The sequence below is a fragment of the Leopardus geoffroyi genome, chromosome D2, assembly GCF_018350155.1.
Source record: "Leopardus geoffroyi isolate Oge1 chromosome D2, O.geoffroyi_Oge1_pat1.0, whole genome shotgun sequence".
Taxonomy (NCBI): Eukaryota; Metazoa; Chordata; class Mammalia; order Carnivora; family Felidae; genus Leopardus; species Leopardus geoffroyi.
In genome coordinates this window covers 60065241-60090934 of record NC_059334.1, presented here as the reverse complement: position 1 = coordinate 60090934, position 25694 = coordinate 60065241, and the positions used below count along the sequence as shown (strand labels likewise).

The window sequence follows — 25694 nt, the reverse complement described above, 5'->3', positions numbered from 1 at the left end:
GGTAGTCCAGGAAGGCTTCTCCGAGAAAGCGGTGTCCAAGCCAGGAGGGGCTGCAGAATGGATGCTGGCTTTACAAAAGTCTGGACAAGAGTATCAAGGATTGAGGGAACACTGAAATGATTGGCCCGTGAGAGGAACAGGAAGGAGGTCAGTTTGGCCAAAGCTCAGTGAGGCTAGGGATGGTGGCCAGAGGTGAGGGTAGGGAGGTGGGCAGAGGACAGCCCATGGAGGGCCTTACCGGGCATGGGGGGCTGCGGAGTTCCTTCTAGAAGCCGGAGCAGGCATTGAAGTTCTCAATAAGCAGTCTATTGTAAAAGCTGGCTCTGGCCACTGTAGAGAATGGTCTAAACGAGGCAAGAACGGAGGTGGGGAGACAGTGAGGAGGCTGTGAGTGCCTAGAGGGAGAGGTCGGTGGCCCAGGCTAGGGTAGTGGAGGTAGAGAAGTTTCCATCCTCAGAGGCCCCAAGCTCCTATGCTCAAAACCCCAGTGTGGCATCCCCCTGGCTCAGGGCCCTAGGAAGGCCCCAGGGAGGGCCTGAGAAGAAAGAGGGTTGGGGGGCAGGAAAGCAATAGACTCCTTGGCTGGGTTGAGACCTATACAGTCAGAATCAGCCAGGAAGCCTTAGAATATCGCACATCTCTGTCCTGCACCATCCATGCCCACAGGCTGCCCTTGGAGATTTCTTCCTGAGCTGTTCTGCTCATGTATTGTAACCTGATTTCTCTTAGGTCACACACACACACACACACACACACACACACACACACACACAGAGAGAGAGAGAGAGAGAGAGAGAGATAGAGAGAGATTTGTCCCCCACAAACACCTCTAGAGTAAGCCTTGTTCAAGAGGAAATCTCATCTTCTCACCTTCTCACCTGAGACCTAGCTTCCCTCTGCAGTCTTCTTATTTTTCTCTAACCAAAGGCTTTCTCAAGGACCCACCTCAGTGCCTTTACTCACTCCATCCCCTTCTCCATTAGCGCCCTCCCTTTCTGCTCCCCCCCTCCAACCAAATCCCACTCACCTCAGTCTTCCAAATCATTTTCCCTGACAGCTCCAGCCCCTAGGGACCCTGCTCCCCTGACTTTCCCCAGCACTGATGGAGGGGACCCCTCTGGGCTCTGGGCACACACTGCAACATAGTGGTGTTTTGGGTTTCTCTCCTCATATAGTCAAGTAGCTCCTAGAGCCCTTACCTCCAGGATCACAGAGTTGAAGAGATAGAAGGAGCCTCGGGGATCCGTCCACAATATCCCAGACAGGGATTTATCAGGGGTCAGCTTGTATGCCTCCAAAGATGGGGAACTCATTATCTCTCCAAAACTCATTCCATTGTCTGACAGCTGAAGGTTTTAGATAGATAGCCTCGGGGCGCCTGGGTGGCGCAGTCGGTTAAGCGTCCGACTTCAGCCAGGTCACGATCTCGCGGTCCGTGAGTTCGAGCCCCGCGTCAGGCTCTGGGCTGATGGCTCAGAGCCTGGAGCCTGTTTCCGATTCTGTGTCTCCCTCTCTCTCTGCCCCTCCCCCGTTCATGCTCTGTCTCTCTCTGTCCCAAAAAATAAATAAACGTTGAAAAAAAAAAAAAAAAAAAAAATTTTAGATAGATAGCCTCTATCTCGGGCTTGGTTCTGTCTTCTGGGTTACACAAACAAAAACATCTAATGTCTTTCACAGAATAGCTCTTCAACTGTTTGAAGATTAGCATACTCATTTCTGTGCAAGCTGAAGAGCCCAGATTTGCTCACCTCTGCCCTATCGAATGGAATCTTGAACCTCTTCTCTATCCATCTGACTCTCAGAGTGACAGGATTTTTAGGAATTTGTCCTATCTCAGGCCTGTGGGTGTGAGAAGCTGAGTAAGCATTAGAAACACACACACACCTGCACACACGAGCACGCGTGCACACACATACGCACACACACTCACCTATATAAGGGAAGGAGAACAGTGGCTTCTACTGTGGGGTCCTGTCCTGCCTATTCCCACACTCTCCCTGGCCCATGGCCTCAAAACCACCAATAGGGAACTCAGAAATTGGCTGCCCTCAGGCCTTAGAGCTTTAGGTATCTTTGCCTAGAAACCCAGCCTTTGCAGGCCCCAACCTGGGAAACCCAGGGGCCCTCTGTGCCCAGAAAGGACATGGGAGTCATGCCTATGTCCCTCCCACCAACACCACCACACAGCCAACAGTGATGAGAGCGACATCATCCATGCGGTCCGGGTGGAGAAGAGTCCAGCAGGGAGACTGGGTTTCAGTGTGCGGGGCGGCTCGGAGCATGGCCTGGGCATCTTCGTCAGCAAGGTGGAGGAGGGGAGCAGTGCAGGTGAGCAGGGCTCCCAGGAGCGAGGTTCTGGCTTAGGATGGTGCTCTTATCAGGGATGGGAGGAAAGCGTCCTCAGCTTTGGAGGACCCGATCCAGTGGGGACATGGGGCCCCCTCCCAGGGTGGAGTGGGCTAATGGACAGGTCCCTAGTCTCATAAGGACTACTCGGACCTCACCTGGGGATCCCCAATTTCACGGAAGAAGTTTTACCCCAGGGAGCCTTGTGTGGTGGCGGGAGGCTTAGCTTCACCCTGGAGGACTTCTCCCAAGTGGCCCCTGCCAGCCACGCCCCTCCCCTGGTGCAGAGCGGGCCGGCCTGTGCGTGGGGGACAAGATCACGGAGGTGAATGGGCTGAGCCTGGAGAGCACCACCATGGGCAGCGCCGTGAAGGTGCTGACTGGCAGCAGCCGCCTGCACATGATGGTGAGGCGCATGGGCCGAGTGCCGGGCATCAAATTCTCCAAAGAGAAGACCACGTGGTGAGAACGCCTGGCCCCAGCCCTGGCTTTTCCCCTCCCCATCCAGCCCCCCCCCACCCCCCTCCCCCCCACAGGAGAGGCCGAGGTCACAGGGCTCTGCGTGGAACTTGACTAGTATGGCTTCTACTCTTCCCTCCACCCAGGGCACCGGAAACACAGGGATCCCAAGGCCTGACCTTGAAATAAGACAAGGCCGTGTCTCTCCCCAGCCCTCCTCCCAACCCTGCTATCCCAGAGGCCAGCGGCCCTGCCCCCAACACCGCCCGGCCTCTGCTGTGAGCCTGGGGGTGGTAACAGCATCTCCCCCTCAGGGCTCTTGTAGGGAGTTGGAAACAGACACATGGAGCTGCTCCGTAAAAAGAGGAGATCCAGGTCGTTTTCCAAATTTGGCGAAATCTACATCCCACTGAACGTCTCTGGGCTGGGGAGTCCCCCAAGGCGACCTCTCCTTTCCCCTGCGGTTGTCAAGGATGCTGGGAGGAGGGGGGTGGTGGTGGTGGATGGGGGGCCCAGGTCGAGGTCCCCTTGCTGTTGTCCCAGGGTGGATGTGGTGAACCGGCGGCTGGTGGTGGAGAAGTGCCGATCAACGCCGTCTGACAGCGGCTCGGAGGATGGCGTGCGGCGCATCGTCCACCTGTACACCACGTCAGACGACTTCTGTCTGGGCTTCAACATCCGCGGGGGCAAGGAGTTCGGCCTGGGCATCTATGTGTCCAAGTGAGGGCTGGGCGGGGCATGCAGTGGGCGGGGATCCACAAGCGAGGCCTGGCCAATGACGTGTCCAAAGGAGGGCCTGGGTCAGGGGTGGGGTCTGGAGAGGGGTGGGGGGTTCGGGGAGGAGAGCCAAGGAGTTTGGCTGGGGCGTCCCTGTATCCGAGTGAAGAGAGTCTGGACTCGGGTGAGAGAGGGCAGGCTAGGCAGCCGACCAGACCGCCTCCTGTCTGACCCCAGAGTGGACCACGGTGGGCTGGCCGAGGAGAATGGCATCAAGGTGGGGGACCAGGTCCTGGCGGCCAACGGCGTCAGGTTCGACGACATCAGCCACAGCCAGGCCGTGGAGGTGCTGAAGGGCCAAACACACATCATGCTGACCATCAAGGTGGGCAGGACTGTGGGTATCAGGGAGAGGCCAGACTATAGGAAGGACTTCCCCGACCGCCCTAGTACATCATTATGCCCATCGCTCTACAGTCTATGGTTTTACCATAGCCATCGGAGAGGGAGGGCAGGTATTGCGCTTGTCCCTATTTCGCAGAAGAAGAAACTGAGGCTCAGAGAGGCAGAGTAACTCAGGAATCCCAGTCCATTACTCAGCTGGCCAGTAGCAGGGCCTGGGTCCAGTCCTGCTCTTCAGATGCCTAGGGCAGTGCCCCTTCATATGAGTGGTGGAGGACCTGGGCTGAAAGGAGAAAATGTCCCACCCAGAGGGTGGGGTGGTAGCTGTGGCTTTGGGCAGGACGCGGGCACAGGGCAAAGAGGCTGGGCTGGGGCCGGAGATTGGATTTCAGGGGAGGCACCTGCATTCAATATTCATGTGGGTCTCACACTTGCCTGAGGATCAGGTCTTTCTCACTCTGTCTCCAGAGGAGGTGACGTCTCGCTCTCGGCTAGTGCCCAGTCCCAGCCCCTGCCCCGCTCTCTTCCCTTTCCCAAGCTTTCACCCACATTGCCCTTCAGGGCCTCCTCTGCCATTCCTCTATTTCTGCAACCTTATTTCCCATCCCACGATCCTCCCCCCATCCTGTTTCTCCCTTTCCTTCCTCTCACATGACCCCAAACACTCCTCCTCTCTCCCGCTCTGCCCCTCATTCATCCACTGAACATTTTCGAGTACGTTCTACATGATGGCCACTATGACAGGTACCGGGGCTGCCACGGTGAACAAGACAGGCAAGGTCTCTGCTCCTCGGGGGAGACGGACACACTAGATGCGGGCCAACGGTGACAAGTGCTACACTGTAATTAACAGAGAGGTGGGAGGGGTAATTTGGGAAGGCCCTTTTAGCCAGAGCGGTCAGGGCAGGTCTCTCTGGGGAAGTGACACCCGAAGAGGGAGGAGCTGGCCAGAAGGTGAGTTGAAGGACGAGAATCAAGGCAGAAGGAACAGCAAGTACCAGGCTCTGAGGTACAGAGGAGTTTGGCATGTTGAGAAATAAAGCAGCTTGTTTGTCTAGAGCATGATGAACTTGGAGGAGAGAGAGAGAGGGGGTTGAAAAGTTTACTCCTGTCCCATCACTCCCCCTTCTTAACCCCATCCCTTCTCACCCACCCCCTTCTCATCTTCCCTCACCCACCCCTCCTTCCTCCCACCCCCTTTCTCATCCCTCCTACTCACTTACCCCCCTTCTCATCCTCCTTGTCACCCACCCCCTTCTTGCCCACTCCCCCATGCCTTCCTGTGCCCACCACGCTCTTCCCAGGAGACTGGCCGGTACCCTGCCTACAAAGAGATGGTTTCTGAGTACTGTTGGCTGGACCGATGTAAGTGGCTCAGGTCCATGGGTTGGAGGGAAAGGGCTGAGGCCCAAGGGTGGGTCAGAGTCTCTGAAGAATAATTGGGCAGGAGGAGCAAACCTCCTTGGGAACTTTCACACCACCCAGCGCCATTTCTGGGCTCCCCTCCGAGGAGCTGCAGGTTTGGTTCCAGGCTCCCCTTGGCTCTGGGGTCCTGCGGTGAGTGGAGGAGAACTGATTTGCCTAAGTCAGTGGCAGGACTGCTGAGCACCGGTTCCCCGGAGCCCGTGCCTCCAGCCCTGGCTGCTGCCCCACACTACCAACACCCCCCCCACCACCACCACCAAGCCCAGGGTGGTCTGCAGCCCGGCCTTCCCCTCAGCCGCCCCCGCCTTCCCCACTGCCTGCAGTGAGCAACGGGGTGCTACAGCAGCTGTCCCCGGCCTCTGAGAGCAGCTCCAGCGTCTCCTCCTATGCCTCCAGTGCCCCCTACAGCTCGGCCGAGGGCTCGGGCTCCCTGCCCTCCGACCGCATGGATGTCTGCCTGGGGCCTGAGGAGCCTGGCGGTCGGGGGCCAGGCTGGGGGCGGGCGGACACAGCCATGCAGACGGAGCCCGATGTGGGGGGCCGCGTGGAGACCTGGTGCAGCGTGAGGCCCACCGTCATCCTCAGGGACACAGCCATCCGCTCCGATGGGCCCCGGCCTGCCCGCCGCCTCGATTCTGCACTCTCCGAGTCCCCCAAGACTGCCCTGTTGCTGGCCCTGAGCCGACCCCGGCCCCCCATCACAAGATCCCAGAGCCACCTGACCTTGTGGGGTACGTAGGGGGGTGGATGGCTGATGTTCTCTCCGAAACTCCCAGTCCCAAACCTGCCTCGCGCCTTGTCCTGGGCCCCAAACCTCCCTTTGCGTCGGGCCTTGACCCAACCTCAGTTGCAGCCCCAGAATACACTTCGATGCTGCTCTGGGCCCCATTTTAAACTGGTCCTGGACCCCAAGCCCCAGTTTGTGTTCCTGTCAGTTTTGGGCCCCAAACCAGTCCTAACCCATCCCTTCCACCCTACACACACACACACACACACACACACACACACACACCAGCCCTCTTGGAGACTCCTCGACGAACTGGAGCTGTGGGGTGGGGGAGGGTGGAGAGTTGGAGGAGGACACCCACCCCTACCTCCAGCACCACCTCCCCACAAAGCTGCAGGTCCTGTCTGCCCCCTACTCTCTCCCCTCTCTGTCCCTCCTCATACCCCTGCCCCTCGGCCTTCCCTTCTGCCCACCACTCCAGCCCCGCGGGCGCTCCCTCATGTCTGCAGAGGAGAAGAGGCAGAGGAAGAAGGAGAAGTTGGGGTCTCCTGGGGAGAAGGGAGCCCTGCAGCGCTCCAAGACACTGATGAACCTCTTCTTCAAGGGAGGGCGGCAGGGGCGGCTGGCAGGGGACGGGCACAGAGAGGCCTGGACGCTGGACAGAGGGACCCCGGCCAAGCCCCGCCCTCGCCTGGACCCGGAGAAAGGTAAGCGCCATGCCGGTCAGATGAGATGGGGTGGACGCAGGTGGGGCCCACGTTGGCATCCAGCAGCTCTGGGTTTAAATCCCACACTGCTTATTACGAGCTGGGAGTAACCACTGGCCCCTGTAAGCCTGTTTCCTTATGAGTAAAGTGAGAGTGATGATACCTATTTCTTTAGGAATAGTGAGGAATAAGTGTATGGATGGATGGAAACCACTTAAGTACCTCGTCTGGCCTATGGAAGGTGCTCAGAAAATGTAGTGGTTATTGTTACACTGTCTCGTCTCCCCCCTTTCCAGAAAGGAAATCTGTTAGAGGCACAACATAGCAAGGAAGTTGAAGGGCTTGGGTCAGATCCCTGTGTCCTTGGTGCTGAGGTGGGTAGGGGGCTCCTCTCCTCGAATACGTGCCTACATCTCCCCTGGCCAGGGCTCCACAGGCCCTACCCAGCTCTAGAACCATCCTTGAGCAAGGTCATTTCTAAATCAGGGCCCAAGCAGAAGGGCCTCGGCAGGCTCCACTATGTCAGGGGCTTCAAGGACCCTCAGAGAGGGCCTCTCATCTCTCAGGTGAGGTTCAGAGACTGGACCGAGAGTGGACGAGTTGAGACGCTTGGGGTTGTATGGGCCAGAAACTCAACTCAGATTAGGTTTAAAAAGCACTGCTTGGCTCAGCTACTGACGTAAGTGGGTCTAAAGATTTAAACACTCTCAGCAGACATCTGCCCCCTTCATCTTTGGTTCCATTTTCCCCTGGGTTGGCTTCATTATCATGTAGGTTTTGCCCACTCAGAGTTAAGATGGCCACTGTTGCTTAGCAACCCAGGGACAAGAAAGCTTCTTAAATAGTTCCGGCTGAAGTCCTAGGTTCTCACTGACCCAGCGGGGACCACATGCCCAACAAATGGCTGTGGGGTGGGGTGGGGGGGTGCTCTTATGGGCCAGCCTGTGTCTCGTGCCCACTCTGGAGTACATGCACTGAGAATGGGGGTCCCCAGGTGAAATCGGGGTGCTGTTTCCGGAGGGGGAATGGGTGTTGGCTAGGAGCTGGCCCTGCCCCTCCTGGGGGGCTAAAGTGAGAGTCTCACGGGAGAGACTCTTTAAATGAGGCCAGGCCAGCTTCCACCTCTTCAACCCATCTCTTTTTCCACAGCCCCCGGGGCCCTGCTCTCTCCTGATTCTCCTCCCATCCCTCTGGCCTCTCCTCTCTCTCCTCCAAAGGCTCTTCTTTTTTTCTCTGTCCCTTGAAGGTAGGTGCCCCCCCCACCTTCCCTTCGGGGTTCTTCCCCCCATATATTTGCCTCTGAATGAGTCTCCACAAGCAGAGGTCAAACTGCACCCTCTCTTGGTCCCAAACCTTCACGGACTTCCGCTGCCTATGAATGAAGTCCCTAGTTGACCATGGCCCCAAGACCTTCATGGCCTGGCCTCTGGCCTCCCCATTCCATCTCCTCCCAGCCTGAGCTTTTCATCCCAGCCAGTGATCCAGCCGTCCCTGAGCACCCCCCCCCCCCAAGCCCCATTTGCAGATTGGGCACCAGGGCCTTCAGCTTAACCCTTCTTCTTCATGGCAGGGGCAGTGGGGCCCGTGCAGAAGTTTGTCACATGGAGACTGAGACGCGGTAATTCAGCATCCCTTTAACAAGGCCTGGTGACAGAGCTGCAGATGGGGTGCATGTTGGGGGCTGCTAAGGAGCTTTGGGCTAAACTCAGTTGGGGCCAAGTATGGGGGACTGGGTGCGTATTGAGGGCAGCTAAAAGAATTGGACTAAGCTTACTCGGAAAGACAGGGCTGCAGACAGATGTTGGGGTATGTTTTTGAGGACTGGGGAGCTTGGTTGGGACTCCCAAAGACAGATTTTGGGGGCGGTGAGGGAGCCTGTGCTAGAACTCCAATGAGTACTATGACAGTGCATGTTCGGGGGCCCAGAGGGCACTGGCCTAGGACACCATTAAGGAACAGACTAGTAAAGGGGTCTGTGATGGGGGCCACGGGGTCCGGACTGGTGCTCCACTGGTGGGCAGATTGCTATGGGAGGCCATGGAGGGGAGAATCCGGGCTAGGCCGGGATGTTGTCAGGGGCACCTAGGCCTCTCACGGACCTGTTCTGGGGTCCGGCCCAATTGAGAGAAGCCCCTACTTCCCCCTCGATGTCTCCTGGCTCCTTCATCATACACCTTCGTTCCTGCCCTACAGAGCGGGAGAGGGGCCGGGCCCTGCTCTCTGCCAGGTCTGGGAGCCCCTCTGGCCAGCTGCCTGATGTGGATGAGCGGGTGCAAGCCTGGGAGAGCCGACGGCCCCTAATTCAGGACCTGGCCCGACGGCTGCTGACTGACGACGAGGTGCTGGCAGTCACCCGCCACTGCTCCCGGGTGAGCTTCCAGCCTGCCCCCAACTCCAGCACACGGTCGCCCAGCCCCTCATTCATTCAGGCCACTGGCTCCGGCTATCTGGGATCGAGGCCACGAGGTCAGTGGTCAGAAAATGCAGGAGTCACTCCTGTCACACACACACACACACACACACACACACACACACACTGAGCTTACAGGCAGGAAGGGGAGTTACAATGACTAGAACCTAGACACCCATAGTGACAAATCATGTGAAGTACTGTGAAAGGAAAAAACACGAGAACGTAACCCAAGAGGTACAAATTAGGTCTAGGGGGGGCCTCCTGGAGGAGGTGATATTTCAGCTGAGACGGAGCCAGACAGGTGATGAGTGGGGGCACATCGTAGTCACCGCCTTCCTCCTCCTCTCAACCCCAGCCTCCCCTTTCACATGCCTCCCTCTGCACCCGGGTCAGCCGACAGGCCCAGCCTCATGCCGGACCTTCCAGGGGGATTGGTAGGCCCTCCCCTATCCCTCTGCCTCAAAGACCCCCAGGTTTCCTGTGCTGGGGTCCCTGTGATGTGCCTGCATCAGTGCACGTGTGAGCCTGTGTGCAAGGACAAACTGAGGGGTTCCAGGGCATAGTTTGTGATCCCCAACCCCCCAAAGCTCTCTCACTCTGGTCCGGGTAGGGCTGTGTTGTGTGACTGTGTGATGTGTACATTTGTGTGTCCGTGGGGTCCCTGGGTTTGTGTCACCCTAACTGTATGACGGATCTGTGTGTGAGCGTGTATGTGTCTGGCTAAGGCACGTGTGTGTCACGTGGAGACTGAGGCCCAGTAATTCCTGCGGCCCTTTACCAAGGTCTGGTTTACAGCAGAGCTGCAGATGGGGTGCGTGTTGGGGGGAAACTAAGGTTCTCTGGGCTAAACTCCGTAAGTGTCAGCCTGCTCCACTCTGAGCGCTAAGTGGGGTGGCGCGCCCAGGCCGCCGTGAGCTTGCAATTCTGGGCTCTGGCCATTAGATGGCGTGATGTGTCCGTTTCTTTGGTCAGGTCCTTCTCCATCATCCCTCTGTTCCTCCCACCCTGTCCAAACCAGGACCACCTCTCACTGCACCCCCACAGCACCTGCACACCACCCAAACTTGACCCGCACGACACCCACACCAAGCGATCAGGCCCTCTGGGGTAGAGCTTTGGCCAGAATGATTAGTAAATCTCCCCCAGTGACTCAGATCACCGGGCCTCCCCTCTCTCTCCTCCTCTGAGCTGTCTCTCCACAGCCACCAGACCAGGCTTTATAAGTCACCTCTTTGATCACTTTACACTCCCCAACCCCCCTTGCAACCTCTTATCTTTGGCGGAATAGAGTTCCTTATGCTCACATTCAAGGCCTTCCCCGATTTGACTCCCCAACCACTAACCTCAGCTCTCCCATGGTCACCACATCACCACGTCATTCTCTTCTGCTGGTCGCTACATAGGGGTGTACAGGTGATGAACTGCACAACTCCAGAGCACTACTCTGGGAGTCACGATGTGCGCGGCCTACACGGAGGCCTTTCATGTACCCCGTGGCTAAGTTAAACTTCTCTCTGCCCATTATGCCACGTCTCCCTTGGAGCGCCTTCCTCCCGACTTGCATGTTGTTCCCTGCATTCATCCTTAAGAATAAGTGTAAATGGAAGCCAACAAACAAACCAAAAGGGCTCAGCGTCAATGCCGCCTCCTCCAAGAAGCCAACTCCGCTCTTGCCGCCCTCCTCTGAGACTCCCTCTGCCTCATTGCCAGTGGTTTGGAATTCACTGGGGCACGTGGCTCATCCTGCCCCTTGTTCCCACCACCAGACTGGCTTCTGAAGGAGCTGGAACAGGGTCATCTTCCTTGTGCCCCCACTGCCCGGTGCAGGGCCAGGCCCGTAGTAGGTGCTGAATGCAGGTTGGCAGACTTGAAGTGTGTATGTATGTGACTGGTTCTGTGCAATTGTATGTATCCCTCTCCCGACATGTGGGGTTGTATTTTTGATACGTGTTTGTCTGAGTCCCTGTAAGTCTGTGTGTGGTTCAGGGCCCCATAGCTGACAACTTACTTCCGGGTGTTTATGAACGTCTCACTCTGACCACCAGGGCTTGCTGTGTGGTGTCTCTGTCTATCCCTGTCCAGGATGCTGTGTGTGCGTCTCCCTGAATCAGTACGTGTCTCCCTTTCACCACCAGGGGGCGGTGTGCCATCCAAGCAGGGTGGCTCCCAGCGTTCAGTTTACCAGTTTGTCTGCGTTAGTGGGGTGTGGCTGGTGGCATCCGGGCAGTGCCAGGCAGAAGGGCCTCCCCCCAACCCCCCCACCCCCCGGGTACTGACTGGGTAGGCTTTCTGTCGAGCCGCCCCTTCCCTAAGGTCCCCATTCCAGCCCTGAACAAAGCCTAATTGGTAGGTCTATGTGCAGACATATGCTGGGCCTCCCAGCCCCGCGGCCTAGTGTTTGGCTCAAATTCCTTCCTTCTGCCTGGGAGGTGGGGGTGGGGAAGAGAGCCCGCTGCCTGTACATCCTTTTCCGGCACCAGAGCAGGCAAGGGCCAGACTTCTCAGGTTCCAGTCCCTCTTCACACTTCCTTACCTGTGCGGCCGTGGGCAAAGTCCTTGTCTCTGAGCCTCAGTTTCCGCACCGGTAAAATGAGGATAATTAATGTCATCTCTCAGGGTGGCTCAATGGGAGATCATATGTAAAAGGCTTAAAAAAGTGCTTGCTCCAAAGCTGTCATTGTCGTTGCTGCTATTATAGGTCTGTTATTATCGCAGGCTTCCACCTAGTCACCAACGGAAGACCGTCCTGTGAACAGCCCGGGGTTGGGGAGAAGCCTTCCTAAACGTGGGGAACCCCACATGCCCAAGCAGCGCCCCCCCCCGCACCCCCCCCCGGCTCTGGATGGCCGTGCTGCTGACCTCTGGGTCTCTCTCTGCAGTATGTGCACGAGGGCGGTGTAGAGGACCTGGTGAGGCCCCTGCTGGCCATTCTGGACAGGCCTGCAAAGTTGCTGCTACTGAGGGACATCAGGTGGGGCGGAGGGTGTGGGGAGGGCCGGGGGGCAGAAAGGGGACCTCTAATAACTCCCCCTACCTCCAGAACTGTGCCCCTGCCCACCCCCTATCTCTTGCCCTCCCCAGGAGTGTGGTGGCCCCCACGGACCTGGGCCGCTTTGACAGCATGGTGATGCCTGTGGAGCTGGAGGCTTTTGAGGCCCTTAAGAGCCGGGCAGGTCAGCAGCTGGGCGGTGGGGAGTGGGTAGGACCTGTAGACCCTAAGCCCCGGGTGGGGATGGGAGTGGAGTCTCCCAGGGGAGAGGGGGCAGAGATGACCAGCTCTGTCCCCCCGCTGGGCCCCCCGTCTCTGACCGGATCTCCTCTCCCACCAGTGTGGCCTCCTGCCTTGAGACCAGCCCAGCAAGATGCACCTCCCAAGCGTCACCTCATCACGCCCGTGCCTGGTCAGTCAAGAGTCCCAGAGCCTGGGGAGGGGGCACACAGCTGGGGTATTAGGGAAGGGAAAAAGGGCCTTCTGCCCCTGCCCCCGTGTAGGGTATCCAGGCTTCAGAAGTTTGTCTGGTTCCCTGAAGGAAGTCCCTTGTCCACCGGAACCATTTTTATCGTCTCTACTCACCACCCACACTATTATTTTCTTAATAATTGGTTTTAGACCCACTCACTTTTGAAATCTAGTCTCACTCTCTGCAATAATCTCCGAGAAATTGCCAGTTTGGTGTGCGAGCAATATTTTTTCTACGACACATATCGCGATGCAAAGTATGAAAATACTATTCCAACAGAACCCGGGCAGTGTCCCTCACTGTGGCAAAGCTGCCGCAGGGCCCAAGCAAACCCACGCCTGGGTCCCCCAGGCCCTACCCCAGCAAAGGCAAGGACTGGGGCCTGGCACCAGCAAGGCCAAGGAGGGGCAGCCTACCTGACCTCGGCCCTCTTCCCCAGATAGCCGTGGAGGTTTCTATCTGCTGCCTGTGAACGGCTTCTCAGAGGAGGAAGATGGTGGGGAACTGAGGGAGCGGCTGGGGGGCCTCCAGCTCTCCCTGGGGGCCCCTGCTCCCTGCCACCCTCATAAAGGGATCCCCCCTCTCCAAGACGTGCCGGTAGATGCCTTCACCCCACACCGAAGCACCCGCACCCCCCCTCCGCAACCACCCCCCGTGGCTCCCAGGCCCCCAAGGCCTAACTGGCTGCTGACAGAACCCCCGACCCTGGAGGACCCACGGCAGAGCCAGACCCAGGGCCCTGCCCGCAGCCGCAGCCGCAGCCGCAGCCGCAGCCGCAGCCGGGGCCGAGGCAAGTCCCCAGGACGCAGGCGCTCCCCGTCTCCAGCACCTATCTCCACCCAGAGCGTGGCCAACGGGCGCTACCACAAGCCTCGGAAGGCCAGGCCACCTCTGCCTCGACCTCTGGATGGGCAGGCAGCCAAGGCGGGAGGCCACCAAGGCCCCTCTGAGAATGGAACTGGTGGGACAGCCGAGGAGACAGCCGCGAAGGCCCCTGGCGGGGAGCTGAGGACAGTCACGTTGTCCAAGATGAAGCAGTCCTTGGGTGAGTCCAGGTGGGCCTGGGCCTGGCAGGTGGGGCTCTCGGGTTTGGTGGGGTCTGTGGGCTTGGTTTTGGGCTATAACTAGGGGGCTTGGGCTTAAGAAAAGATTGGGGTATGGGGGTAGATTGCAGAGGTGGGAGTAGAGGAATTTTGGAGTTGAGGACTGAGTAATAATAGAATATGGGGATTAGGGAGAAGTCCGGGCCCGGACTTGCTGTTGGGGTCCTGGGTTTCTCCTGTGAGCTCTGGGTGGAGGGCGGTGGCTGCGCGTTCACCCAGTGCTTCTCTCTCGCCAGGCATCAGCATTTCTGGGGGCATTGAGTCCAAGGTGCAGCCCATGGTGAAGATAGAAAAGATCTTCCCTGGGGGGGCTGCCTTCGTCAGTGGGGCCCTGCAGGTGGGTGAAGAGCACCCAGGCCCACTCCTGAGGCCCAGAGCTGAATTCTGGCGGGAGTGGGGCTAGAACATGCTCATCTTCCAGCCAGACAGGTTTAGACCAGGCCGTGGGAGGAGGCTTGGGTGCAGGGGGGGTCAGGACTGCAAGATGACCAAGCCGAGGGAAAAATCTGTCCCCTCACGCCAGCCTGGGCCTGAGGGTGGCCCATCCTGTTCCACCCCTAGCCCCAAGGGACAAAGGGCCATTGTCTGTGTCTCACCCTGCCCCCGACCGCTCCAGGCACAAAAGTCCCATTGTCCATCCCCTCCACCCAGATGGGGAGGAGTGTCCTCGCTGGTGGAGGTGAGAGGTTGGGTGTTGGGCTGACCTGAGAAGGGAGGGCTGTGATTTTCCCACTCCCATCCCAGGCTGGCTTCGAGCTTGTGGCAGTGGATGGAGAGAGCCTGGAGCAGGTGACCCACCAGCGAGCAGTAGATACCATCCGCCGAGCTTATCGAAACAAGGCTCGGGAGCCCATGGAGCTTGTGGTCAGGGTCCCTGGGCCCAGCCCACAACCCTTACCCCCCGAGTCGTCAGCCCTCACCGATCAGTGCCTTCCTGCTGACCATTCCCCTGCCCGCTGACCCCCTCCTGGTACTCATGCCTTCCCACTGCCTCCCAGAACCTCCCATAAATGCTCTTCCCACCAATTCCCAGATCCCTCCCACTGATGCCAGTCTCCTCCAGCGGACCGCCAGCCCAGTCCCTTCTCCAACCCCTCCGGACTCCCGATACTAACCCCAGACTCTCTCCACCTATGCCGGGACTCTTCCCACTGACCTCAGATCCTCCCGCTGCCTCCCGGGACCCTCCTGCTGTCTCCCAGACCTCCCCTCCTACCCTCCTCTCGGGATTCAGGAACCTCTCACTGCTCCTCGACTTGCCTCCTCCCAGAGCACCACACTGCTGGCGCACACCTCCCCACTTTCTTCCCTCCCCCGCTGTCACTAAGGCTCTGCCCTTTCCAGATAAACTTGGTGTCAAGGACAAGGTGCTGCGGGGTAGGCTGTGTCACCTGCCCCGCCCCGCGCACTGCCTCCAACCTCCCACGACTGGGAGAGGTTGGGAGAAAGCCAAGGTCTGGAGCTTGGGATTGGCGGGCCCTTTCTCATGAGGCCCCCTTTAATGCCCCCAAGCACTGAGGAACATGGACTGTCAGGGCCCGGAGGGGTCACTGCATCCGTCCCCCAGCCCCAAGCAGTTTCTGTGCAAGGGATAGGATGGAAAGCTTTTCTAGTTTCTCAAATCCTGGGAGACCGTTTCATGCGGTGGTCCGCTAGGATCTCCCACTTTCCACTGGATTTGTCCATCCCCCATCACCCTTTCTCTCCCCAAGACCTCCACGGGGGGTCAGAAAGAGGTGGCAGTCGGGGTCAAAGAAGTTCCCATCAACTCTCTCTAGCACACTCGTCTTTTTTTTACAAACAGAAAAATTTTTAATTTGTTTCTTTGGGTTTGTACAAGAAATTTACAGTGGAAAAATATACAAGTGAAAACGAGGCCATAAACCTGGGTGTGGGGAGGGGCCACTTGGTCACAAACACAAATAAACAAGACGTTTCTGAGTTCTTCCTTTGGTCTGACTACAGCCCCTCACCCTGGGAGACAGGCTGCAGAGCTGGAACCTGGGGGTCAGACCCCAGTCCCAGCCCTGTCGCCCGACACGGGCAGGGTGTGGGCAGGCACATCTGGAGCAGCTGGCACTGTCTGGCTCTCTCTGGCTTCGGGGTAGGGGAGTGTGGAAACGAGGGAACCCCTTCTTCTTCCCAGCACCCCCCGTCCCTCCCACCCACCCCGGGCGTCTGGGATGAATGCGGTCGGCAGAGTGGCAATGGCGGCAGCTGGGGAGTGAAACGGGTCGAGTGAGCAGGAACCTCTGTGTGACAGTGAACATGGGGACCTTCGAGGAGTCTGATCTTGCTCATCCGAGTCACAGGGCAGCCCCAAGTTCTTGGCAGAGGCCCAGAGGCCTGGACCCCCGGGGCGGGGGGACGGGCGGCTCTGGGGCCCTCAGTGGACCTGAGGCTCCCGCCCCCCCCCCCCCTTCGGCAAGGCTCCCCGCAGACCCGGGACGCCGAGGGCCCTAGATTTCGGTGGCGGTGATCTCTTCCAGGCAGATGCAGGGGGCCGGCTCGGCCAGGCCCAGGTCGGCGAGCTCCCGAGCCTCCAGCTCCAGGCTGAGCTGCTGCAGCTCCTGCTCCAGCTGCCGGTTGCGCCGGTACATCTGGATGTAGTTGTGCTGCAGCTGCTTCTGGTAGCGGATCACCTGCTCCTTCTCCGCCTGCCAGGCCAGCCGCTCGCCCTCGAAGCTGTCCCGCTGCTCCTCGCCCCGCCGCCGCTCCCGCTGCAGCTCTGCCCGCAGCCTCTCCACCTGGGCCCGCAGGCTGCCCCCGACCCCGGCCGCTGCCCGCTGCACCTTGGCCTCATCGCTCTCCGCCAGGAGGAAGGGGTCGGCGGTGGCAGGTGGCGCGGGGGGTTCCCGGAGTCCGGCGGCCTCGGTGTCCAACTGGCCGGCTTTCTCTCGCAGCCGCTCGGCCTCCTGGCGGTGCCGCTGCAGCTCCTGGGAACAGGCCTCCAGCTCCAGCTCCCGAGCCCGGGCCGCCTCCTGCAGGCCCCGCGCCCGGCCCTCACTGACCCGTAGTGCGGCTCGGGCTTCTCGCAGCGCCACCCGCAGCGCCACCAGCTCGCTGCCCTTCTGCACCAGCTCCGCCTGAGACTCCTTCAGTTGCTGCTTCAGCAGGGAGATCTCCCCTGACTTCTGGCACACCTGTTGTGGGGGGAGGAATGGAGAAGGATGGTGAGAAGAGTTCTCCCGGGGGGTCAGGCCCTGACATCACGCAGGGTATGTGGGGAGAGGCTCTCTGATTGTGACACCCGTAACACAGATGGGGACACTGAGGCAAGCTTAGTGATATGTCCAGAGTCACACAGCTGGTAAGTGGCTGAAGGGAAATACGGATCCAGACCTTTCTCCTTCAGAGCAGGTGTCTTTAAACCATCGTGAAGCACCACCGAGCCCCGGGGACAGGCTGGTGGCAGGCCGTGCAGGAGTGGGTACGGTTGAGGGCAGTGCCCACATTTCCACAGGCAGGCACCGCGGTGTCTTGGTTAACAGCATAGACACGAGAGCCAGATGGCCTGAGTTCAAATCTCAGCCCTGCCACGGACTAGCTGTAATTCTGGGCTCCAGCCTTTCTGGGCCTCAGTATCCTCCAACGGGGATGTTAACAACACCCAGCTGGCAGGGCTGTTAGGAGGATTAGAAGATCCCCCCCTATATGACATAGAATGGTGCCCGGCTCACAGCAGCACTACGTTCTTATTCTTAACTGGTCGGGAGGCAGCGGGTGGGAACACCACTGGCTGTGTGAGCGCTAAACCCGACTGCTGAGGAGCCCCACGAGGGTGGCACAGGGAGACCCCCACCCAGAAAGGAAGGTCAGAGGGGGAGCTTCATCTCACAGAGGGGAGGGTGGGGGGGTCCTCTAGGAGTAGCAGGCCAGAGGGGGTGGGTATGGCTGGACTCCTTTTCCCAGCAGGCCCCGCTCCCTGCCCCTCCTGGTCTGGCCCACCTCCCACTTGGTCTCCTCGAGCCTCGGCCCGAGCTCCCGCTGCTCCCGCTCGAAGGTGGCGCAGCGCCGCTCCAGCTGCTCCCGTTCCTGCAGCAGCTGTGCAAAGTCGTCCTGCAGCTGCCGCTTCTCCTGCTGCAGCTGGAATACCTGCAGCTGCAGCAGCTGTTGGGCCCGCTGTGCCCGCTGTGCCTGGGCCGCACCGTCCTCCCGCAGGGCCTCGCGCTCCCGCGGCCAGTGCCGCTGCCGGTCCTCGTAAGCCTGGGGACGACAAGGCGGCCCTGGGTCCTGGCGGCTCCCCCCACCGGACCCCGAGCTCCGCCCGCCCACAACTCCCCGGTCACCGACTGCTCTGGCGGCCCAGTGGCTGGGCTCAGGGACGGCAGGCTCCGCTGCCCTGGGATAATGATCGCGACAATAATCACAACCACTTTTAGGACGCTAGAAACAATATCCCTAACAGCAAGCGCTTCCGTAGGAGTTTCTAGGTGCCAGGCGTTTATTCTAAGCACTTTACAGCCTTTGCCTTACTTCATCCTCATGATAAATATCTCCATTTATAGATGAGGAAACCGAGGCTCAGTACCATTAAGTATCTTGCTCAAGTCTGAAAGACAGCAGACGGTGGTGCTGGCTTCGATTCCTTACCACTCTGCAGGTTACGCCGGACAGCTGGGCTGGGGACCGCCCCCCCCCACCCAGCACAAACAGAAATGCTCCTCGGACTCCCCAGCACCTCTGGATGTCCTGCCATGCCACCCCCATTATCGCTGCTGACCACACCTGACACATGGTCACCTCACTCTCGTCCAGACTGTCCCGCAGCTGCTGCAGCTCTGCCTCACGGTCTCGGAGCTTTCCTTCCAGGACACAGTGCAGCAGGGCCTCATCCGAAGGGGGTGGCGGGGGTGGGGGCGGGGGCGGAGAGCGCTCCCCACAGGAGCCGCTGTCAGGGGAGGCCCGGGCACCGCTGCCCAAGAGCCCCCCAGCCACACGGCCTCCCAGGGAGCCTGTGCTCTTGCTGGAGGAAGACCGACCACTGTCCGAGTGGGAGGGCCCAGTAGGGGCCCCTCGGGCTGGACCCGACAGTGCCCCCCGCCCAGGGCCGTGGGAGGGCAGGTGCCCGCCTGGGGAGCCGTTGGCTGGCTCTGCACCCCCGGTGCTGTAGGTGGGCAGGCTGGACAGTGAATTTCGGCCGGAGTCAGAAAGTGTCCCCGATGGGCAGCCACTGGCCCAGCCACTCAGTGCCAGGGGTTTGTCAGCAGCCGAGGAGGAGGAGGAAGAGGAGGACGAGGCAGGGCCCCCAAACAGCTGTGTTAGGCTGCCCTGGCTCCCAGACAGTCCGGCGGCCCGAGGACCCAGGAAGCTAGGTAGGGATGGTGCCCCTCGAGGTTTGGGCAGCACTGGCTTGAAGGCTGTTGGGCGGATCAGGATTTTCTCCATGTTCTGAAATGAGGTGCCATGGGACACTGGGGATCAGCTGCCCAATCTTTCAAAGCCCTTATCATACTCCCTGCCCTCCCATCTGGAGTCCCGATCCCCACATGTTAATAATAAATGCTACCACCGGCTGAGGGCCTCCTGATGTCCTCTACAACAAGCAATTTAAAAGGTTCATCTCTAATCATTACAACAGCCATACAAGTAAAACATCATCAGTATCCCCATATTACAGATGAGGAAACGGAGGCTCAGCAAAGTCAAAGACCTCGTTCAACGTCAGACATGTAGTTGTTGTGCAGTAACAGTAATTTGAGCAGCTGACATTTATTGAGTACGTTATGTGATAGGTACTAGGCTAAACCCTTACGTACGTTATTTGATTGAATGCTCACAACGATCACATGAGAGCTAACCTATTACCTCCATTTTACAGATGCAGAAACTTTGGCTCAGAAAGGTTAAGTGATTTTCCTAAGGTCATGCAGCTAGAAGGAGGCAGAGCTGGGATTAGAACCCAGGTCTGGTGAATCGGGAGCCCACATTCTTTCCTCTGAATCGACCCTCAAATTCCGGCTTCTTCAGGGACTCCTGATTCCACCCAGGCCCCAAAGGAAGGGCTGGTCCTCACCTTCTCCAGCTTTCCAGAGACAGGGATGAGCTTGGGTGGGGGGCCGCGGAGATGGGCATTGCGTGCCCGCTGCTCTCGGGCATCCTCAAGGTCACTGCTCGGGCTGGGGGGTGACTCTGTCCGGAAGTCCTCGTTGATGTAGGTGAAGCTGGTACCAGGGACGGCCTTCCTAGGGGGCACAGCTGGGCACAGTGGCTCCTGTGCCTCATAGCCACCCCGTAGCAGGCCATCCTGCTGGCGGAAGAAGGTGGGCCCAGAGGGTCCGTGGTGGCGGGGAGGAGCTGGCCCCCCAGGGCAGGGCCGGCCTGAGATGAGGCTGCTCACGCTGCCCATGGCTGGAGGTTGTGGGGCAGTGGTGGCCTCAGGAGTGGGCTCCAGTGGCACTGGCAGAGTCTGCACAATGGCCATGGCGACAGGGGCTCAGGCCTGGCCAAGGGCCTCCAGGGGAACCTGTGAGCAGGGCAGGGGTGTAAGAGTCCCTTCACCTTGAGGTCCCTCCCTATCCGAGTCCCTGAGTCCCTCTCCTGACCCCGCGTCCCAGGACAAACAGCCCCCTGACTGCCCGCAACTTCCCCCTCCAAGCACTAGCACGAACCTGACTTCTTCCTGGGACCCAGACCACTGCCCAACTCTGGTCTGAACAGGGCTAAGGACTGACTCTACAAGCAAAGATGATGATGGGACGTGAGGCCTGGTGGTTACGCAGGGCCCTTAACAGCGGAGGCCCAGGCCCCAGCCTAAACCTGCATCCCTCAATGGAGGCTAGGACTCAAGTTTAGGAGGGAGCTCTCTGCCAGCTCCCAGCACATGTTCCTGGTCCCCTAGGACAGGTGGCCTCATTAGAGGGCAGTTTGGGCACAGGCAACCTCAGGGACAGAGTCAGCAGCAACTCAGATGGCAATTAGGGAATAAAGAGCCAAGGCCAGGCAGTGCCCAGCCTCCCCCAGCTGGGCCTCAGTTTCTCCCAGACAGAGAGGCAGCAAGGGTGGAGCTGGCCAAACAAGAAACCCAGAGCTTTTAGGGAGCCCACAGGTGCCCTCTGGGGTCTCCCGCCTTCCAGAGGTGGATACAGGCTCATGCGTGTTTCCATGACAATTCCTGGCCTCACCATACCCAATCAATCAGGCCTAAAGGAGCCTACACAGGCATGCCACCAACCTCTAAGAAACCGTGCGGCTTTAGACATTCCCCAGAGTAACCCGGAGGGGATGAGGGTAGAAGCCCCACCATCACCTTTGGCAGCTGCTCTAAGATCTCATTTCCCTGGAACCCAGGGAAGAGGGCTCCACCTCCCCAGGCTCTGCTCCTTCCTGGAAGCGGACAGCAAGTCTCCGCCCGGAACTCCCTCCCCAGTCCTGAGGCCGAAGACCAGGACTCAGGCATCTGCTGAAATCATCATGCAGAGCGGGGGCCAAGAAGTGGACAGAATCGAGTCGGAACAGGAGTGTGCGTTTGTACTCATCGGTGTGTGTCGGGCTGTGCACAGGCGCATGGAAATGAACTTACTTTGCGTGTATGTGAAAATGTGTGAAAACGCGAGTGCATCTGAGTGTATGTATGTTTGACTAGAGGTAGGAGTACGTTCATATATTCGTATGTGTGAGTTCATACGTGCACGAGTATGTGCGTGCCTCCGGATCACTCTTAGGAAATACGTAAAAGTGGTAACTGCAGATGTAGTAAGTAAATTTGTGCTGTATGAACGTGACTGAGAGAAGAGAACATCTTTGGATAGATGTCCATTCACACGTACGTGAGTTTACGTGGAAACTGCATACGAACAGGGAAGTGAGTGTGCACAAGCGGGTGCCGAGCAGTGTGTGCACAGAGCATGTGTGAGAGTGGGTGGGAGCCTGGGTGGCAAGCAGGGCCACCTAGGTGAGCAGGAGCCTGGTTTCTGTCACTCATTCGAGTGTGGGGAAAGGACAGACACATTATCTGACTCCTTTGCCGGGTCCGTTCCCCTTCTTTCTTGCTTGTATCGCACGAGGCTCCCCCTCCACTCCCCACTCAAGTCAGGAGACCATGAGAACCGGGAAGGTATCCAGACTGAGCCTGGAAGCGGGGGTGGGGTGGGGGTGGGGGTGCGCTGAGCCCATCGGCAAGTGCCAGTCCCGAGCCAGGCAGCCGGGGCACCGCCTCTCCTGCCCTCTCCCCCCACCACTCCAGGGCATGGAGAAAGCTGTGGGGTTAGGGGCTTCTTAGGGGGCAGTGGAGGCTGGCACCTCTGTCTGCATTTGCCCACTTCAGTGAGCACTGAGAAAGTGAGAAGTAAGGGGAGGAGACAGGCGGACTCAGGGAAAGACAGGGGCCCAAACGACCAGAGACAAAGACTCAAGAGAGACCCCAGGGTCAGGCAGACAGGGAGACAGGCCGAACCAGTGAGCCCAGGGACCTGAACCCCACAGAGCCAGGGGCCCCTAAACCCAGAAGAGACATGGAAGCTGGGCCCTGAGAGCCAGACGCCCAAGGAGCCAGAGCCAGGCCTCTGGAAAGCCAGGCCCAGCCAGCCGGGCTCCAAGAGCGGGAGCCCGAGAGAGGAGGGGCAAGTGGAGGCTCCATTTTGAGAAACGCGTTGTGTCTGTGGGAAAGGGAACCCCTGGCTCTCCCAGCACTCCTTGAGTAATCACTCTGGCACAGCGCACGCACACCCCCTTCGTGGGCCGGGGGCAGCCGGGTGCTGGCTTCGGCCAGGGCCCCGGGCAGGTCTGGCTAAGCCCAACTCCCGCAGACCTGTTCTGGGGGCTGAAGAGTTGGGGAAAGTCTCCCCCCACCAAACTCCAAGGACTAGTCAAGCGGGATCGAGTCTGGGATCACGAGTTCGCATTCCGCGATAGGAAGCCGGGAGCCCCCAACCCACCCTCCAGGGCCCCCCCGACACCCCCCCCCCCTCCCCGCCTCTATTAAGTGCGGGCGGCTGGGGGACGCCTCCTCCCCACCCGCACACCGCCGCGCACAAGTTGGGGGCGCCCCCGGGTCGCCTCCCAGCCCGGCCCCCCCCTCCCCCTCACCTCCGCCGCGCCGCTCCATGCTCAGCCCCGGGCCGCCCCCAGCGCTCCACAGGCGCGCCGCCCGGCTCCAGCCCGCGCGCGGCCACTCGGAGCCGCCCGGCCCGGCCCCGCCTCCGCGGCGCCCCTAGCCCGGCCGGCCCCCGTCCGGCCCGAGTGGGCGGCGCAGCGCGGGGGAGGGGTCGGAGGGGCGTCCCCGCCCCGGGCGCGGACACGCGCAGGCACCCCGCGTCACGCGAGGCCGACCAGGCGCACGCGGGGGCTGCGCCGGGGGACCCAGGATCCCCGTCCCCCCGCGCCCCCGCTCCGAGAGCCGGTCGGCTCAGGACTCGGCCGCGGCCGCGGGTCACCCTCTACCCCTACCCGGGCCCCGGGGCCAGCGGCAGCTGGTCATTGTTCGAGCACAAAGGGCCGGGCGCCAAGGCGGCCGCCCTTCCCCCTCCGCTTCTTCGGTCGAAGCCTCTCCCGCAAGACACACTCTCGGGCTTCGGAGTCCAGAGCGAGACGCCAAGGGTCGGCTGCCCCTCCCCCGCCCCAACCCCTGCTACCGGGACCCTGCGCCCCAGGATGAGTCGGGGGCCGGGGCTCGCGCCGGGCCTGCCCCCCACCCCCAGCGGTTGGTGGAGGAATATTTGGACTTGCGGAGGCGGCGCCACCTGGCGGCGCATTCGGTGAATACACTCAGTCACCCCCTCGCCCTCCACCTTGGGGGCCTCTACACGACTCCCCGGCCCTGTACCCTCTCCTGCGCGAGCCCAGGCCTGTCTCAGGCGCGGCTCTCTGCTCCCCAACCTTCCCTCAGAATCATTTAAGAAGGAGGTCATTGCTGGGAGAGAGGCGCAGCCCCTGGTCCCCCAACAATCACTGGGGTGAGCCGGTCCAAACCTACACCAGCCTCACAGCTGACAACATTCCTCTGCCTTCTCAGGGTCGCAGATATTCTCACCTTCTGGCAAACACCACAGTCTTCATAACACCCACACGACCTTTCCCACATGCAGTCAGTCCCACGCAGCCACAATCACAGTCTTCATCCATCACGTGGTTCCACGCTCCTTTCCATAATCTTTCAGGCCACCGCACACACAGACATACTCCGTGTCACAAACCTTGTTGTGCACAGTCTTTCACAACAACTCAAAGTCCTTACTACCGACTCATGATCTTAAATAGGCTTCCTCTCCTAAGCATCTTTCACACATTGGTGGTCTCATTCACAGTCAGACAACTTTCATAAACAGTGAGTTTCACAAACATTCTACCACACAGACTTTCCCCGAAGGGTCTCTGTGCCCCAGTCAGGTCAGCTGATGCCCACACCCCTGGGCAAGAACAGCTTCCCACCCCCTACTTGCAACCCCACCCCCAAGGCCAAGGCCTGCCAGAGCTCCTCTGCCCCAGGAAGGAGCATCCCCCCCTTCCAGGCCACAGCCCTGGCCAGCTCTCAGCTCTATTTTTAGCTCTATGGAAAGGGTTGTTTTTCTTTCTTTTTCCCTGGAAAGGGAGACATAACCCAACTACCCTCAGGCTCATCCCAGACCCTGAGCCTTACAAGAACAGACCGAGCCCCCCCCCCCTCCCCAATAGAGACCCCCTCCCCTGGCCTTGCCCTGATCCCAGCCTCTTGGGGCACCAGGAGCCTCCTCCCCTTTCTGGCAGCCAGCCCAGAAGCTCAGGCAGCAGCTGGGCTCAGCATGTGTGTAGGGGTGGAGGGTGGGGCGGTGAGGGAGGCAGAAGGCCGCTGCCCACTCCCTCATTCCCTGGGGGAGGGGGCTCATCCTCCCTTCTAGGGGAGGGAGATAGGCCCACTCTTGTATTTAGGGACATTTACCCTCATGCATTGTCCGGGAAAGGGCTCCCACCCTCGTAGGAGTGGGCTTTCTGCTCCTACATTGGGGGGAAGAGCTCCCAGTTGTGCAAGGAGGGGAGTGGTAGGAAGGGGACCCACTAAGGCTCAGGCAGCTGCTCCCCGGACTGGAGGTATGGGGCAGGGGCTGCTGTACACTGCCATCAAAAATAACTCCCTTCTTCGATACCTTCAGGGATGAGGGCACCACGAACATGTTCGGGTGAAGGAAGGAGAGGAGCCCAGGTCACCCCACCCAGTGCAAGTCTCCAGTCCTGCGCTACCCGGACTCCAGGGGGCGTTCTGTTCCCACTTCTGTGGGAAGGTTTAACACTTCTCTGGAAGGAGAATGGAATACTGCTCGGCTGGAGACCTTGCAGACTCGCCCAGGACTGGGGAGGGAGGTCCTCGCCCTGATGCGCGGGTGGGGGAGCACAGCCCACTTGTCTGCGAAGCGATCACGTGCTCGGCGCCTGTTTACGTCTAAGTCTTCACCTGTGGGCGGCCAGGAAGCAGGAACCTCGGGAGGTGTCCCACCCGGCCCGCCCCCGTCGGCGGTCACAGGGCAGCCCTTTATCTCCAACCCCCGTCAAGTGCGCGACAGCAGAGCGCTCTGTCCGCTGGGGGTCCGTGCGGGCCAGTGGCGCTGCTCCAGGGACTGCAGGGGTAATCTATGGGGCGCGTCCTTTCCTGAATGCACGTGTGTTCGTGTGTCCCAAGTGCGTGGGTCTGTGTGCGCGCGTGTGTGTGCCCGCTAGTGTGAGTTTGTGTCGGTTCCCTGTTCAGACTCCTCGCCTGCGCCCCGCCCCCGTCCCCCAGAGTGGGGACCCCTTTCTCACTCCAGTCCCCGGCTTCCCCAGATCGGGAAAGTTCGCTCCGGAGCCGGGATGTGTGGAAGGCTGGATTTCCGATACCTCCGTGTCCCCACCACTCACCCAGCGCCACCTGCGCCGCCGCTCCAGCTCCCGCCCAGCTCCTGCTCCAGCGCGGGCACCTCCTCGCCGCAGATCCGCCGGCTCCCAGCCAGCTCCGGGCTCCGGACTCCGGGCGCCCGCCTGGCCGGG

General features: G+C 59.8%; 2 protein-coding genes across 15 annotated transcripts in view; one reads left to right on the top strand and one right to left on the bottom strand.

Annotated features, from left to right (window-relative positions):
* PDZD7 (PDZ domain containing 7) overlaps positions 1-15705 on the top strand; it is a 19944-nt gene extending 4239 nt beyond the window's left edge. Inside the window, exons 3-17 of one of the 7 annotated variants that reach the window (XM_045438608.1) lie at positions 2188-2328; positions 2634-2808; positions 3349-3525; positions 3760-3907; positions 5229-5289; positions 5673-6080; positions 6586-6783; positions 8354-8401; positions 8977-9152; positions 12076-12167; positions 12278-12369; positions 12526-12597; positions 13097-13702; positions 13997-14097; positions 14505-15705. In XM_045438608.1, coding sequence (XP_045294564.1) covers positions 2188-2328; positions 2634-2808; positions 3349-3525; positions 3760-3907; positions 5229-5289; positions 5673-6080; positions 6586-6783; positions 8354-8401; positions 8977-9152; positions 12076-12167; positions 12278-12369; positions 12526-12597; positions 13097-13702; positions 13997-14097; positions 14505-14720 — 2711 coding nt within the window. In that variant the 3' untranslated portion in view covers positions 14721-15705. Of the gene's footprint in view, positions 1-2187; positions 2329-2633; positions 2809-3348; positions 3526-3759; positions 3908-5228; positions 5290-5672; positions 6081-6557; positions 6784-7932; positions 8030-8353; positions 8402-8976; positions 9153-11241; positions 11307-12075; positions 12168-12277; positions 12370-12525; positions 12598-13096; positions 13703-13996; positions 14098-14504 lie in introns of those variants that run through there. The other 6 variants (XM_045438609.1, XR_006701654.1, XR_006701655.1 and 3 more) reach the window with 6 other exon arrangements.
* LZTS2 (leucine zipper tumor suppressor 2) lies at positions 15549-25694 on the bottom strand. Of its 8 annotated transcripts, XM_045438618.1 has the most exons (6): positions 22788-23130; positions 20372-20435; positions 19777-20226; positions 18489-19151; positions 17709-17966; positions 15549-16903 (listed from the first exon to the last, which is right to left on the bottom strand). In XM_045438618.1, exons 3-6 carry the CDS (start codon positions 20182-20184, stop codon positions 16220-16222), a joined length of 2013 nt encoding a protein of 670 aa, XP_045294574.1. In that variant the 5' UTR covers positions 20185-20226; positions 20372-20435; positions 22788-23130; the 3' UTR covers positions 15549-16219. The 8 variants fall into 8 exon arrangements, with proteins under 8 accessions (XP_045294574.1, XP_045294578.1, XP_045294576.1 ...); XM_045438622.1 differs by lacking the exons at positions 20372-20435; positions 22788-23130 and adding an exon at positions 25566-25694; XM_045438620.1 differs by lacking the exons at positions 20372-20435; positions 22788-23130 and adding an exon at positions 23731-24127.

Coding starts and splice junctions, on each gene's coding strand:
- LZTS2 (XM_045438622.1), bottom strand. CDS start 20,184: ATGGCCATTGTGCAGACTCTGCCAGTGCCACTGGAGCCCACTCCTGAG. Junction 19,152..19,776: donor TCTCTGGAAAGCTGGAGAAG/GTGAGGACCAGC, acceptor ACCTCATTTCAG/AACATGGAGAAAATCCTGAT. Junction 17,967..18,488: donor GTGAGGTGACCATGTGTCAG/GTGTGGTCAGCA, acceptor TGTCGTCCCCAG/GCTTACGAGGACCGGCAGCG.